Genomic DNA, 16190 nt, shown 5'->3' on the forward strand with positions numbered 1-16190 from the left:
CCATCAAAATATTAAAGTTCCCTGAGCCTATTATGACATTATAGTCATTCACAATGAACTTTTATTGGGTACTGTTTTGTGTACTGCCACATGGCAAATTTTCCAATAGCACATTTACCAGATTTATCAGCATTCAATTGGCAAGTGGTAAGAAGAAAGTAGCAGCTGCAAGTTCTAGGAACCATCAGACTTAAATGATGATCTTCTTTTGTTCAAATACTTTCCCTGACCCCATGCCTTTTCTAGGAGTTCATCGGTCAACTATGTCTCTCATATGGAACACAGACTGCCAGCAGGTTTAATGGGCAGTTATAGGCCTTTGCTCTGGAGTCACCCACCCAGTCAGAATGTTTTCTCCCTTATGTACCTTCGAGTAAACAACCTCTAAGGTCATATACAGTCAGAGATAGAACCTAAGATTCCTATTGGCTGGCCATATTATAAAACATTTGCTATCATTGATCATTCTAGAATAAGCAACCATATTATACTACATTTGGCAGTTACAGATCATTTAAAAATGAACCGAGTGATGTGATCTCCAAGATGGGTGGATGGATAAGCCACCCTGGCATTCTTAACACAAGTACTGGTAATTTGCAAGATACTGAGAAATCAAATATGCAACCTTGCTTGGAAAAAAAAATCTTATAATCTACTTAGAAGACAGATTATAGCCACCAAAAAAATTTACATAAGGTAATATATTAGATACCAAACAAGAGATGCAGATAATAAATTCATAGGAGGGAGACATAGTGGACTGGATAGTAGAAGGGGATCCCAAAAAAAGATAGCATTGATCTTTTAAACATGGGTAAAATTTATGTAATATGTGGTCCAGAATATTTAAGTTCTCACAAATCACATTCAATCTCTCTTTAGCTCAAGCCTCAACCTAAGATTTCCCCTGGGAACATCAGCATTTGGCCCATTTTAGGTCTCCACAACAACAAGAAAAGAGTCCTCAATTCCCATGCAATCAAATCACTCAGGCTAGCAAAACATCAAACATAAGACATATTTTACTTCAGCAACATAAAGCACAAAGGACTCATCTTAAACCCATAGAGATTTAAGAAACTCTCCTTTTTGCTCTGGTTAGGCTCACCTCAGGGCCCTAAAAAAGACATATCACTATTCTTGAGTTGAAGTTCTCCCCACCCCAGTTCCCAACTAGAGGAAAGCTTACTCAAAACCATGAGAAAGTTGATTCTGTGATGGAGCCTCAGAAAGAGCCTGAGGCCAGCTAGCTGTTTCTCTCTGATCATTATCTAAACTGAAACTGTCAGTGGGCTTGGGAGAGCAGACAGTCCTATTCTGCCTGGTGGGAGTGGGTGTGGAAGGGATTGTCAGCGTCTTCCAATAGAGAAGCTTCTAGAATTGAGAAAGGTCCTTAAACATCATCTCTATCAAACCCCTCATTAATTTTTTAATAACTAGGAAAATTCCTTGATATATTTTAATTTTGTTTAAAAATTTTTAATGATGCCTTCTGTTCTACTTGCCCATGAATTATCTAGATTTATTTATTTTGTTAAACATTTCCCAATTACATTTTAATCTCTTGTGGTCTGCATTGGGTAGTATTGCCACAAATTTACCACCTCTGCTCTAAGCAACTCTCTAAGATTATAAATTGTAAAGACAGCTTGGTCCTGCACTGGTACAGGGATTTTGTTCCCCTAGGAGTTTGTTCTATGACTAAAATGACAAATATATCCTGTTAATAAATTCTAAGACTTTTTTTCATGCATTTGTTGACTTCCTTTCCTTAAGTTTAAGCTGATGAATCAGTCCCTCAATGTCCTCACAATTGGGCTTTCTCCTCCAGTGCATCATGACATGGAAGTGACCTGAGATTCCTACAGACTATGCCAGAGTAACAACAATTCTGGCTCATTTTCTTCCCTTGGAAAGGTGTCGGTTATGGCACTGGAAACAGGCTGAATCTGCTTTCTAAGGACTAGACTAGCCAAGAATAAAGAATTTGCTCTGCAGTAGCTTGGCCATTTGGCCAGTGGTCCTTGACATAGCAGCCCATGAGATAAAGATGTAAAATGGCCCTCTGACCTGTCCTTCTCCTTCTGTAGTGCTAATGGCAGGGTGGAAGAGCAAAGAAGGCACTAAGGGTCACCCAGTTTTACATTGTCTAAGAAATTTTAACAGCTGTTGGTACTCTGGATATAAGATCATTTTCCAGTACAATGAACAGACATGCTACTGGAGGGAATAAATACATACTGAACAACATTCTCCATGTAAATAAAAGCAGAAGAGAGAAGAAAGTCACAGGTAGAAAGAAGGAGGAAAGGACAAAGGGGATGGAAGGCAGCATTGAAGGAGGAAGAAAAAAAAAACATTGATTATGCTCTTACTATATTCAAAGTCCTGTGCTAAGCTCTGAGGCTACAAATGGAAAAGCAGAGAAAACCTTTGCTCTCAAAGGAAAACAATAAATATGAAAGGTTTCTGCAGCATGGCACTTGGAAAGATCCTATGGTCTTCATGGTGAAGTAGCAAAGCAGATAGAAATATTTCTTCTTTAATATCATTTCCACAAATAATATGAAATCAGGTTCTGATGCTGGTTTGGTGGCAAGAAATTTGTTTTCTGAGTTTTCTGATGCTGTGACTGCCATGATCAGACCACGTCTCCACAGGAAGTTGCTTCCTGAGATGATGACTATGTGGGGACTGAGCCAAAAGCAATGCTATTCCCAAAGCTCTTGGATTCAGAGTTCTAGACTTCTCTTTCAGGGTTTAAAGAGGGGTCATGGTCAAGGTGGTAGTGTTGGAAGGAGAAATATTGCAGAAATATTCACTTTTCCTGTAATATTAAGGAACTGTGTTTCTCTGATATTTTCTGTGGACCTCTGACTCTCTCTCCATTCCTCAGTTTAACCCTCTTCATAGATGTAAATTCACTAAGATATTAAAAAGCAACCTCAGCCCCTTCCCCTAAACCCTCCTCCATCTGTCTGGCTCCTTAGCCTTCTAAGTTAAATGCCTGACTCCAGTCATGTCAAGGTGGGTCATTCCTTGACCCACTCCCCCTAACTCACTTCTGCACAGGAGGTAAGCTAGGTTCCCTTTAAAAGTTTGGCCAATCCCCTTGTCCTTGCTGGATCCATGTGATCCCAGCTCCATGAGTTGATCTAAGCCCAGTCACCATTTCATGACTGCTACCCTTCCCCTTCTTTTTTTTTCCTTTCTTAACTGTCTTTGCTGTCACTTGTGAACTTTTGTAGTAACTTGTAAACCTTTTTCAGTTATCTGTGAATTAAAATCTAAGCCTGCTCTTATCTTCCTGAATCAGAGAGTCTGGTGATTTCTTCACCAAAATGAACTTACATCAATCCTTAAAGCCCCCTTCCCCAAGCCTATTTTTCCATCATCAGTAATGGTGGCTTAACAAGACCATCTCATATCATTTTCTTTCTCTTCCTCAGGATGTCCTGCTATTTCAACTAAGCTGGCTTATCTGCCCCATACCTGGTGATTGGTTATCAGTTGGTAGGGATGACTGACCCTTTCTCCAAAAGTGTTGCTTCCCTGGATGATGGTTGTAGGCACTATCTGATGGTCTGGGTGGCACCATCACCACCAGAGCCCTTGGGTATAGTCCCTTTCCATGAAGAGGTAAATGTAAGAGTCACATCATTTCATGGGAGGTTTGGTTATTTCATATACAGCACACTTGATAAATATTTTTTAAAAGACTACTTTGAAAACAACCAAAACTGCTGCAGAAGATTTAACACAGAGAAATTCTATGACCAACAAACAGTCGATATCTTATTGAATTTGAATGAAATTACATTGAATCAAACAGAAACAAGGAGGTTGGGAGGAGAGGTGTTTTAGTTCATCCTGGTTTTCAAAGAGATGGTAATGTCTTGGAGTGTGATATCTTGACCTGAAAATGACTTGGATTTAAGTGAGATAGAGCTGTGCAAAGGTATCAGCCTCACTGTCTTCTCCAGAGACATCAGAGTCCAGTGGCAAGATACAGGTCAAGACAACTGGCCCAGGATGTAATGGGGGGCCTTGACCTTTTTAAGCTAAGATCTTTCTGAGGGTATTTGTCTGAGGCAAAGCCCATTCAATAATTGAATGTTAATTAAGAATTGAGGGGGGAAATGGCCTGGTTTGCCTTCCTAGAAGAATCAGTCTGGGAAGTGAACAGAGTTCCTGCCCAGAACAGAAATAATTGCTATTTACACTCACTCTGAGTCATCAAAATTCAAATAAGGAGCAAGTGAGGATTGGGCTAGGACCTCTTACTGGCCAATCAGTGAAAGCTAGAGTGATTTGGATTTAAAGACATAGTCAAGCAGCTCCATTTGAATCACAATGGACTTAATCAAAAGAGTAAATTTTCCCAGTTTTTAAAACAAAATAAATGGGGGAGGGGGGGAAATCTAGCTCCCAAATCCCCAAAGTACCTTGTGAAGTATAAACAATCAAAATTTATCATACATTTATTAAATGCTCACTATGTGCAAGCCTCCCCAGAAATTAGCAGGATCATAAAGGATTTGGAAACAATTCCACATTGGGAAAGGTTAAAGTAGTTATAGATGATTCACCTGGATGAGGGAAGACAAGGAAGGCAAACTAGCCCTGGGCTTATTGAAGGGCTATCTGTCCTCTGGGAGAGTAGACAGCCTGTGTGACACCAGAAAGACAACCTAGGACCAAGAGAGCAAGTTACAGGGAGGCATATTTCAACAGTTTAAGGAAGAATTTTGACAATGAATGTAAAGCAAAGAACTTAGAACTGTTCACAATTTAAGTGGACTACCTTATCAATGGGTTTCTGGCTCAATAACTGGTAGTGGCCAAAGAGGATGGATAAGAAGAATTGTAAAAATTTTGATTTATGGTCTTTCATTCTAAGATTCTCTGCTGCCTTGATTGCTTCCTATTCTTCAGGGATAAATATTAGTTGTATCCAAAATTTAAAAGACACACTGATTATATAGACACTATGTACATAGAAATTAAATACCCTAAGACAGGCGTTCATAACCCTTATGGATGCCTTTGGCAGGCTGGTAGTCTGTGAATCCCTTCTCAAAATAACCATTTAAGATTCCTAAAGGAAAATACATCAGATTATAAAGGAAATCAATTATATTGAAATGCAGTCATCAAAATATTTTTAATACAAGTTCATAGACCCTAGACTAAGAACCCCTGCTCTAAGGAGATCATAGGACTGGAGATGCACAGAATTGGCAAGGTGCTTAGGTCTCAGAAAAATGAAGATGAAGTCTCACAGGATCATTGTTTTAGAGCTGGGAGGGACCTTTGAGTTCAATCTTCTCATTTTATAGATGAAGATACTAAGGGCCAGAGAGGTTTAATGATGTTCCAAATGTTAAACAGATGTTAAGTGGGTAGGAATGAATTTCAAACTAATGTCCTCGTACTCCAAATATTGGATACTCCAGTAGAATTAGAGTACTCCAAGCTGTATGTAGCTGTGTGTTTTGGGGCAACTTGCCTGTTTTATCTGCATATATGTGTATATATATATATATATATATATATATATATATATATATTTTTTTTTTTCCTACCCTCCTGAAGTGATGGGTAAGGTAGTAGCTATGCCTTCTTTCAACACATCTCTAGTTGCAATGCCTTATTTTACCACTTAGTGGCACCTCACACTCTGGAAATCCCCTAGCTTGCATCCTCCCTCTGGACAAGATGCACAACCTGGAATTTTGGAACTCTAAGGAGCTGATTTCCAGGAGTCCCACCAATGCTTAGACTGTCCTACCTGGAAGACGTATGTGCATGGAAAACCCTTCCCTAGGATCTGCTTGATGGCTATGAAGACTTGGCCAAATTAAAGGGAACTCAGAAGATAGTGTTTTAGAGAAGTCGATCCCCTTCTCATACAATCTGGGACTGCCTTGTGGATCATCCCAGGCAGTGTTCTATAATGTAAAGAGCCCTGAACTCAATCAGAAAAGTTTTAGATTTGGATCCTGTCTCTAACACATCCTAGTGTAGTAACCATGGGTAAGAGATTTATCTGGTCTAGGACTCAGTTTCCACTACTGTAAAATGAGGGGGTTGGATTGAATGATCCCTTTCAGTTCTAGAATTCTGACCCTATTGAGCTTACTTCCTAGGTTGTTGTCAGGATAAAATGGATAATGTACATAAAACACTTTGTGAACCTTGAAGCAATTATCATTATCTCTTAGCTGATGATAGAAAAAGCAACAGGAGGCCCCAGCTCAGACACATGCTCTTATCTATGTTTCTATGTTGGCTGAGACAGGTTGTGTTTCCTGTAACAATTAGATGGGCATAGCAGCCTCATTCAGTCATTCATTCAACCAAAAAAAATTTATAAGAATCATATATTTGGAGCCATAAAGGACTTTAAACATCATCTCACTCAACTGCCTCATTTTAACAGTTGAACAAACTGAGACACAGAAAGGATCATATAGGAGCATAGATTTAGAGACCATTTAGACCAAATTCTTTATTTTACAGATAGAGAAACCAAGGTCCAAACAAGGTCAGTAACTTGCTCAAGACCACATGGATAGTGAGTGGTACAGCTGGGATTCAAATATCTGTCTTCTGATTTTCTTAACACCATACCACTACCCTTACCACCTACTATGTGAAAAGCTCTGCAATTGGTGCAGGTTAATTAAAAAAAAATGTAACAGACTCATAGATTCATCAATACAATAATTCATTCTAGCTCAACAAATATTTTTTTCAGAATCTATCATGGACAATTCCCTATGTATATTAGAAGAAGACTCTGATTTCTTCACTGGAATGAGCAAACACGTGGCTCTACATCATTTCTATGGACCCTAAGTATAAATATTCATCTGCAAACCTTGGTATCCTAGTCTTTCTCTTTTGTTCTGCAATAGACTCCAATTTCAGGCTCCTCTTAGAACACAAACAAATCATAGACACACCCATGCTCATCATTCTAAGACCGTGAGATGGGTTACCCAGACATCAGGACTTTGGTGCTGTTCAAAGTATTTTTGACTATGAATTTAACTGGCTTGTCAAAAAAGACTACCAGAAACTGTAGGTCCCACAAGTCATGAGGTTGGGGGAAAATTGCTGTCCCTTTATCTCTCCAGTTTAAAATTCCTCATGGTCTAAAGGTTGTTAGACCCCATATGGAGCTGTGAGGGGATCTGTTGTGGTCTAAAGGCTCTTGGTCTAAAGGCTGCTAGGCACCATATGGGAAAGTGAAGGGATCTGTCGTGGCTGGAAAATGCCAGAAGCTTTGTCTGTCACTTTCCCCAAGAGTCTTTCCCTGACATAAATAATTGTATCTCTGTCTTTGAATGTTGACAGTCAAAGAAAAACATGAATAACTAATTTGAAGAAAGGATGAGAGACAGTCAAAACAAGGGAAAAAATCACTCTCTGACCCAGGAAGTCTGCATGTGGAAACTGAATGCCCACCTGTCAAGGATAGTCAATCAATCAACAAGTATTTATTAATTCATTATTTATTATGTTCCAGACACTCTCTTAGGTGCTAAGGATGCAAGAGTGAAACAATCCATATTCACAATAAGTTTGCATGCTAGTGGAAGAGACAAACACAAATAAAAATACACATAGCTTAAAAATAAAGTGTATATATAATGTATACAAAGAGATAAAATACAATGTAGTTTAGAAAGAAGGGAACTAATAGCTGGAGGATGAAAGAGAGTTTCATTCAGAAGGTAATACCTTTGCCACTTTTTAAAGGAAGACAGGGACTCATCTCAATGCAGATATGTATATCTATACATGCATATACATGCACACATAAAGAATACATGAATGCATATATGAGGCATATTTGTGTGGAGTTAAGATGAGAATTCACTCCAGTTCTAGGGAACAACCATTAAAAAGGCAAGGGGTGGGAGATGAAGTTCAGTATATGAGAAATCCAGGTTGGTCAGGGGATAGGAAACACAATGTTCAATAAGACTGGAAAGACAGGTTGGGTCATATTGTGTAGGGCTTTAAAATTCTCTTCTAGATGCAATAGAAAATTATTGAAGTTAGTTCATTAATAGAGTCACATGGTCAGATTTGTTCTTTGGCAACAATGTGTAGAATGGGCTGAAGTGGTGAGAGATGAGATAGGAAGATCAATTTAAAAAACTGTTACAATGGTCTAGACCAGAAATACTGAGGTCCTGAACTAAATAAAGTAATATCTGTGGGAATGGAGAGAAAAGATCAGATGTGAAAGATGTATGAAGACAGAAACAGCAAGGTCTGGTAAGTGACTGGATGTGTGGAGTGAGAAGGAGTGAAGGATAATTCTAGAGACTCTAGGAGAATGATGATGCATCTGACAGAAATATGGAAGTTTGGAAGAAGGGAGGCTTGGAGGGAAAGGTAACAAGTTCAGTTTTACATATTCTGAGTTTAAGACCTCTCTAGGACATCCAATATGAAAAGGCCAGTAAGCAATTAATTGGTAATCTTGTGCTGAAGATCTAGGAAGAGATAACTATTAGAGGAGAAGGAAAGGTTTCATCCAGATGATACCTGTTTCCTTTTAAAGAAAGAGAAAAATTCTCTTTATATACTTATATACATACATATGTTTATCTGTGAATATGTATATATGTGTTTATATGTAATTGTGTATATATTTGTGTTTATACATATGTGTTGTATACATATATACCTATGTGTGTGTGTTGGTTAGTCCTTTCTTCTAAAAGAACCAAAATGACAGCACTATGTTAAAGTAAAATTACAGTATGTCTGATTGTCTGTGTTCAAACCAATATGAACTTGGAATGCTCTGCCACTGGTCAGGCATAAATATATGCCTCATATATAAATACATATTTCCTTTATGTGTATATGTACATGCATGTAAAGATATACATATGTGCAATGAGATGATCCTTAAACTCATGGGTGCTGATAAAATTACCAAGAGAGAGTATAGAAGAAGAAGAGAAAAGGGTCCTGGACAGAACCCTAGGAAATATTCACAGTTAGGGAGCATGGAGAATATGTTAAGCCCAAAGAAACTGAGAATAAATGGTCAAACAAGCAAGAAAACCAGAAAAAGGAGTCCGGAAAATCCAGAGACAAAAAAAAGTATTCAGAAGGAGAGTGGTCTCAACAGTATCAAATGAAGTTTGTATATCAAGAAGAGTTAGAACTGAGAAATGACCATCAGATTTCGAAATGCAAGATCACTGCTAACTTTAGAAAGAACAGTTTCAGTTAGAGAAAAATCAGATATTAAAGGATTGAGGAACAAGAAAGGAAAGAAAGTGGAGGCAGGGCATGCAGACAGCTTTTTCAAGGAGTTTAAATGAGAAAAGGAGGGGAGTACAGAATAAAAACTTGAAAGGATGGTGAGATCTTGTAAAAACTTTTTAAAGATAAAGAGATTGTGGTGTGTTTAAAGGCAGTAAGGAAGAAACCATTTTATATGGACAGGTTGAAGATTTAAGAAAAGGGGGAATGAGTGTGGATGCAATCTTCTGGAAGAAACAGGAGGGCATAGGATCAAATGCACATATGGGGGCCAATCTTGCCAAGTCAGAAGGGCCACTTCCATGCCAGAAATTAGAGGAAAGAAAAAAAAGAATGGGAAATGAAAACGGAAGGAGTCCATGTTGAATGTCCTCAATTTTGAAGAGGCAAGAGTCCTCAGATGAGAGGTTGGAGGGGAAGTGTTGGAATCTTAAAGAAAAAAGAGCTTCTATGGGGTCTGAGATAGGCAAGGATGTAAAAAGGATCACTTTGCTGCAGTAAAGGTCCAGCTAAAGTTGAATAACAAATTGGAATGCACACAGTCAGCACAATTACAATACTTCCTCCACTTTCTTTTTTTTTATTTTTTATTTTATTTTTTTTTTTGTAAGGCAAACGGGGTTAAGCGGCTTGCCTAAGGTCACACAGCTAGGTCATTATTAAGTGTCTGAGACCGGATTTGAACCCAGGTACTCCTGACTCCAGGGCCGGTGCTTTATCCACTACACCACCTAGTCGCCCCCTTCCTCCACTTTCAATCAATAACTCATGGGTAGGACTAGAAATAGTGGGCTGTGGGAATAATCCAGGCTTGAGGTTTGGCAAAGGAAGAGTGACAATGACAAGGGGGCAAAGTATTTAAGAACTGAAGATAGAGCAGAATTGAAACAGCCAATTAGTAGATTGAGGTTGGAGAAAGAAGAACAAACCTCAGTTCACTTTAGCTTTCATGGATTGGCCAATAATGGGTCCCAAACCAAGCCCCATTTGGACATCATTTGGGTCCTGACTGGTTCAGAGTGAATGTAAAAAAATCATCATTTATGTTTTGGCCAGAAACTCAAAGGGTCTTCCCCCCTCAGATTGAGGTCATTCTTTGCCTCATTTCTTTCTTACTATCCTTAATCACTGAATGGATGTGGTCTCAGTTGACTGAGACCTGTTAAAATTGTTAGCTTAAAAAGGTTAAGGCATCCCACTTCATCCAGGGCCATCTCCAATTCCATATCTGGCCCCTGGAAACCAGATGACTCTGGAGGAAAAAGTGAAGCTGTGGTGAGTTTGCATGGCTCCTGCTCCCTCCCCCTCCCATTTCCGACTTAAATTCAGCTCATTTGTGTCATAACATCGCTTCTCTTCAAGAACAAAGGGGGAAAAAGAATACCACCATATTTTTGTCCAAGTTCTCATCATCTAATGTCTGGATTACTGCCTTAGTCTTCTAACAGATCTTTCTCTTTAAAAACAAATTTATTATTAATTTATGGAATAAAACTAGCATTTCCATTTTATAGTATAATTTAAAGAAGATTGCACATAAAAATGCAAATTTATTATGTTGCCACTTGCTATTTCTTTTAAATATATGGTAAAGCTATCATGAAAATTTCTGTTTTTTTCTTCCCCACCCTTACCCTAGAGAAGGCTACCATTAAACCTAAGCATTTGTGAAAATGCTTTGCACCAAGCTATCCACACCCCCTTTCCAGTTCCCATTGTGGCCAGTTAGATATATCTGTAACAGATCTAGGCTGAGTTTGGGAGGTGGTATGTTATGTTAACCAAATCTGGTGCTATTTTCTATTACGTCAAATTGCTGGAACTGAAGGTATAATGTGAAGTCCTAGGTTCATCTGCTCTCTGGATAGAACCTCTCAACAGATATTTTTATTCTGGGAGATTTTCCTCTAACCATAATCATCAAAACCTAGAATTTGCCTCTGTTTCATCTTTTGACTCTGCCCCATCCACACTATGATTTGTGGCCCTAAAAAAGAAAAACCCAAATATAACAAGTCTAACCTGGGGACAGAACAAAGCCCTGGGACCTAGCCAACAAGGCAAAGTCCATGGTTTCTGCATCCTTCTGCACATACTGCCTGCACCAAATTAAAAACAAACTTGTGTAGAGAGATTGGCAATCCTTGGTTTAATTTACCCAGGCCTGAGCCTGAGCCCATGAAGACTGGAAAACATCCATCAAGTAGACAGAATCAATTCCTCCCCTCTTTGCCTGCCTGTGCAGAGAAGTGTCAAAAGCACAGGCTTCCCCAAAGACCATTCAGCAGATACCCTACTGTCCTTTAGGAGTTCATACAAATCCAGGAGTCATTGTCAGACATATTCAGCTTTAGCCAGATATGGCTAATGGATATGACTCCTCTGCAGGAGACTACCAAAGAATAATCTCCAAAAATGATGAATTCACAAGATCCAGAGCCAGAAAACACTATCAAGATCTAGCCCAACCCCATCTCTTGAGAAGCAAAGAAACTGAGCAGTAAAAAGGTAAACTAACTTGTCCAAAGTATTAAATGACCAAGCTGGACTTCCAAAGAACTGTACAGTGCTATTTCCATTATCTACCGAAGTCAAAGAGGAGATCCTAGGCAGCTGCACGGCTCAGTGGACAGAACATTCAATCTGGAATTAGGAAAACGCAAATTCAAATGTAGTCTCAGACATTAGTTCTGAACCCTTGGAAATCACTTAACCTCTTTTGTCTCAGTTTCTTCTATTGTAAAATGAAGATAGTAAGAATAATAGTAAACATTTCTATCATGCCTACAATGTGCCAGTCTCTGTGTGATGGGCTTTACAAATATTTCCTTTTATCCTCAAAACAACTCTGGGAGGCAGATATTTTCATTTTAAAGATGAGGAAATTGAGACAAATAGAGCTTAAATTATTTGTCCAGAGTCACAGAGCTAGTGTTTGCTCACATTTGAACTTCCTGGCTCCAAGCCCAAAATTCCATCCTTTGCACCTATTGGGTTTTTTTGAGGAAAAGCAAATGAGATGTTTATAAAGTGTTTGGCACACTAAATTCTGAGTTCCTCCCTTCTGTACTTCTTTCCTTGATTTCCTCCTTTCAGTCTTCCTTCCTAGGGCTCACCTACTCCCTGGAAAGTCAGCAGATCTTTATACCAGGAAACATTGCATCCAGGAATAATCACCAAATGTAAACTTTGCCTCTGCTAAGTCATTGTACCCTATTCGGCACTTCTTAATCCTCATGTGCTGACATGTGTAACTTTGATATGAAAAGAACTTTTTCTGGGACATTGGGGTGAACCAGTTTCTTCCCTAGGACAATCAGGGTCCCATCCTAATTGAAAAGGTGGATTATAAAGTCCTGAATGGCAAGGACTCTGCCTTGTTGATCATTAGATGATGAAAAAGAGACATATAGTGTCATGGGAAGAAAGCCAGACTCCACATCAAAAGAATAGCTCCTTAATTACCATGGGATGTTGGGTTAAGTCGCTTCACAGTTTTGTCATATGAGCCAGTGTCTAGCCATGCTTCCTCCACCCTTTACTTATGCATTGTTTATTCAAGTTAAGTGTAAGACTTTAAATTTATCTCTATTAAAAGTTATCCTATTAAATTTGACCCATTATAACCTGTCAGTATCTCTGCATACTGCTCTCCAGACACAATAAATATCATCATCTCAATAGAAAGTGCTGAATTTGAAGTCTGAGGATCAGGATTCAAATCCTAGTTCTGTCACTCGCTATTTGACCTTGAAAAAAAATCAATTAACCACTCTGAGTCTATTTCCTAATCTTTAAAATGGGGAAGCTGTGCTAGATGATTTCAAACTCTAAAATGATGAGTCCCATTATTTCCTTGCTATGTAACTATGGAAAAGTTACTTAAGCACTCTCAGCCTATTTCTTCATCTGTAAAATGGGAATAATAATATCTACCTACCTCCTAAAGCTGCTTAAGTATTATATAAATGTTAGATATTGTCATTCTTAATGTAACAATAATGGTTATTAAACAGAAGACAATGGAGAAGAATATGGTGGACCTAAGCAATATAATAATGTAATAGTAATAATAAAAGCAACTTTAAAGAAAAGGAATAAAAGATGCAGTAGGGAAATGTAGGCTAGGAAGACTATAGACTGGTCATATAGCAAAGAACAAAGGATAACAAATGAAAAGTCAAAGAGCTGATATCCTCTGGTATCTTCTAGATGTCAGGGGAAAGTAAGAATGGACTGCAACTGGTTGAGAAGGAGTCACCCAAGATTCAGAATCTGTATTGTGGGGGGAGGGGGGCAGCCACATCAATGAGGTCACAGATTCATTTGAATAATTAACACATTAGTCATAAACAGAGCACCCTGCACATAATAACTACTCAGTAAATATCTTTTGAATGAAGTCATTACTTCATTAGCTTTCTATACACAAGAACAAGGCAGAAGCCAGGTCTAAATAGAGCAACCAATTTGGGGACATGAACAGAGCACAAAAGCAATCAGGGAACGAAGGATAGAGAGCCGTGGGGCAAGAAAGAAAAGGGGAAAGAGGAAGACAGAAGGTGGAAATGAGAGGGAGGGAGAAGGAAAGGGGGAAATGTAGAGAGGAAAGAGATAGGAGAGACAGAGAAGGGGAGAGAGAGAGAGAGAATATAGAAGATGATAGTTTTACTTCAACTGAGATTTCCCAGTTGTCTCTCTGGCAAATCGAGAATGTTGAGTTTTAATCTTGGCTCTGCCCTGATGGAGTATGCTATGGTTAAAGTAATAATAATTCATCTGTATATAGCTATAGTATTTTACAGCATACAAAATGACAGGACATTCATTCTGAACTCCATGATTATTCAACTCCATCTCATGGAAATGATGTAAGAGGAAGGGACCTATCAAGAATGTCAGAAGGCTCAACCCTTCTGGCTACCCTTGGGGAAAAAGTGACACAAAATCCAAGGTCAAGCAGGTCCTTTTATTGGTTAAAACAAAAGGCTTTTCTGTTCTTCATGCATGGATATCCAGAAGGTAAGTGGAGATACATTGGTTTTAAATAAGGAACACCTGCACAAAACCAGAAAATACATTAAGAAACAAGATGGGCCAGAAATGGCTAGACTTGCTCTTATTATCCCTGTGGCTTAGATGAGGAATAAGCCACAGTCACCCAGTCCTGGCTATCTCAAGCCATGGCAGCCTGGATTGGTCTATTGGCTGGGGAAAAAGTGTCTGTACATGGTGTTCCTCTGTTGGCAGAAACAAAATCCATCCTTCTTTCCAGCTTTGGAGAACTCCCTGCTGGCTCTTTTTGACTTGCTTCTCTGCATCTCCCACTATGGGATTAGGGAGAGGGGGGAAATGTAGAGTTCCTTGTTCCTTGCTAGTCTGTCTCTCAGCTCTGGGGGAAATGCTCCCTGGTTTCTGTTGTTACAGCAACTGCAGATTGGAGTTGACTTTCTCTAGCCAAGTGGCACTTGCAGCAGCATAGCTGGGAATTCCCCTCATGGGAAAGTCAGGAGAAGTCTCAATTAGCCAGCCACTGTCTTCAGATGCAATGGTTTTCCAGAAGAAAGTGGCTGGGATGGACACTGATGCCATACCATGTAGAGAGACTCCCCCAACTCAAGAGCCATCATGAGGAATCATGTCACAAGAGATAGGGAGGGTCATAACTTGTATGGTGAGTGTCTAAATAGTATAACCTTCCAGGAGCATTACCCCTATAGTTTGAAGTTGCCCTCCCGGAACCTGGCTTCCTATTTACAGAATAGAGAATAGAGTCTGGGAGGAAAGAAACCTCAGGAATAGGAAGTGAATCGTGAAGAACATAATAGCACCTGGCATGGTAGCCCCTAACTAAAAGGGAAGGCCCCAGCCCCACAGCTATTTACTTACACAAGAATATGAGGGAGGGGGATACAGGGAAAAGTCACTGACTTGGGAAACTAAGACTAAACTGTTCTCTCTGTGTCTCTGTCTTTCTCTATCAAAGAAGAGACATCTAGACACAAGCAAAGCACCAGGAGGTCAGGTGGAGGAAGGAACAAAAGTCCCAAGCAGCCCCTCTGTCCCATCTTTCTCCTCCTCCTCCTCCTCCTCTTCCTTCCTTCCTTCTCTCTCTCTCTCTCTCTCTCTCTCTCTCTCGGTCTTTGTCTCTGTCTCTCTCTGTCTCTCTCTGTCTCTCTCTCTCTCTCCCTCTCTCTCTCTGTCTCTCTCTGTCTTTGTCTCTGTCTCTCTCTGTCTCTCTCTGTCTCTCTCTCTGTCTCTCTGTCTCTCTCTCCCTCTCCCCCCCTCTCTTCCCTCCCTCCCTCCTTCTGTCTCTCTCTGAGACACACAAACACACACACACACACACACACACACACACACACACACACACCCCAGTCCATTTGGGGGGACAAAAACATTCAACCCTGCTCAGTAATACAGAGCTGCAAAGGGAAAGAAATAAAGGGGTGGGGCAATAGTAATAGGGAGTCCAGCTAGAGAAGAGAGGGAGTTGGAGCTTTGTGAGAGGACTTGGCCATTGCCTCCTCTTCCTTCACACCCATCCCTACCTACTTCTCTCTACCTCTGATGTTAGAGTTACATTATTGAACACAGACCAAAGGACCCCTCACTTCTGTAGGGGTCAGTTACCCAAATATTCCCATTATATCCACATTTAGGTTCCCATAATTTGTTGTCTTTCCCACCTCTTTCCCTCTCATCAATCAATTCCTCTATTATGGAGAAACTAGTTAGTAGTTTATTTGACCTCGAAGAGAAGAGGCTTAACCTTGGGAGATTCTCCATGATAGAGTTACTCTGGTTATTCAGTGGGAGATAAGGGAGTGCCTCCCTCCCCTTCCTTTGGTTGTTTCCCTTCCTTTGGTTGCTATTATTGGACCTTGCGC

At 39.6% G+C, this 16190-nt stretch overlaps 1 protein-coding gene across 2 annotated transcripts in view; it reads left to right on the plus strand.

Moving 5' to 3' along the window:
* Nucleotides 1–7249, plus strand: part of LOC141521072 (cartilage acidic protein 1) — a 208032-nt gene extending 200783 nt beyond the window's left edge. Inside the window, exon 15 of one of the 2 annotated variants that reach the window (XM_074233192.1) lies at nt 6764–7249. In XM_074233192.1, coding sequence (XP_074089293.1) covers nt 6764–6864 — 101 coding nt within the window. In that variant the 3' untranslated portion in view covers nt 6865–7249. Of the gene's footprint in view, nt 1–3452; nt 3756–6763 lie in introns of those variants that run through there. The other variant, XM_074233193.1, reaches the window with a different exon arrangement.
* Nucleotides 7250–16190: the final 8941 nt, after the last annotated feature.

The sequence above is a fragment of the Macrotis lagotis genome, chromosome 4 (genome assembly GCF_037893015.1).
Source record: "Macrotis lagotis isolate mMagLag1 chromosome 4, bilby.v1.9.chrom.fasta, whole genome shotgun sequence".
Lineage (NCBI taxonomy): Eukaryota > Metazoa > Chordata > Mammalia > Peramelemorphia > Peramelidae > Macrotis > Macrotis lagotis.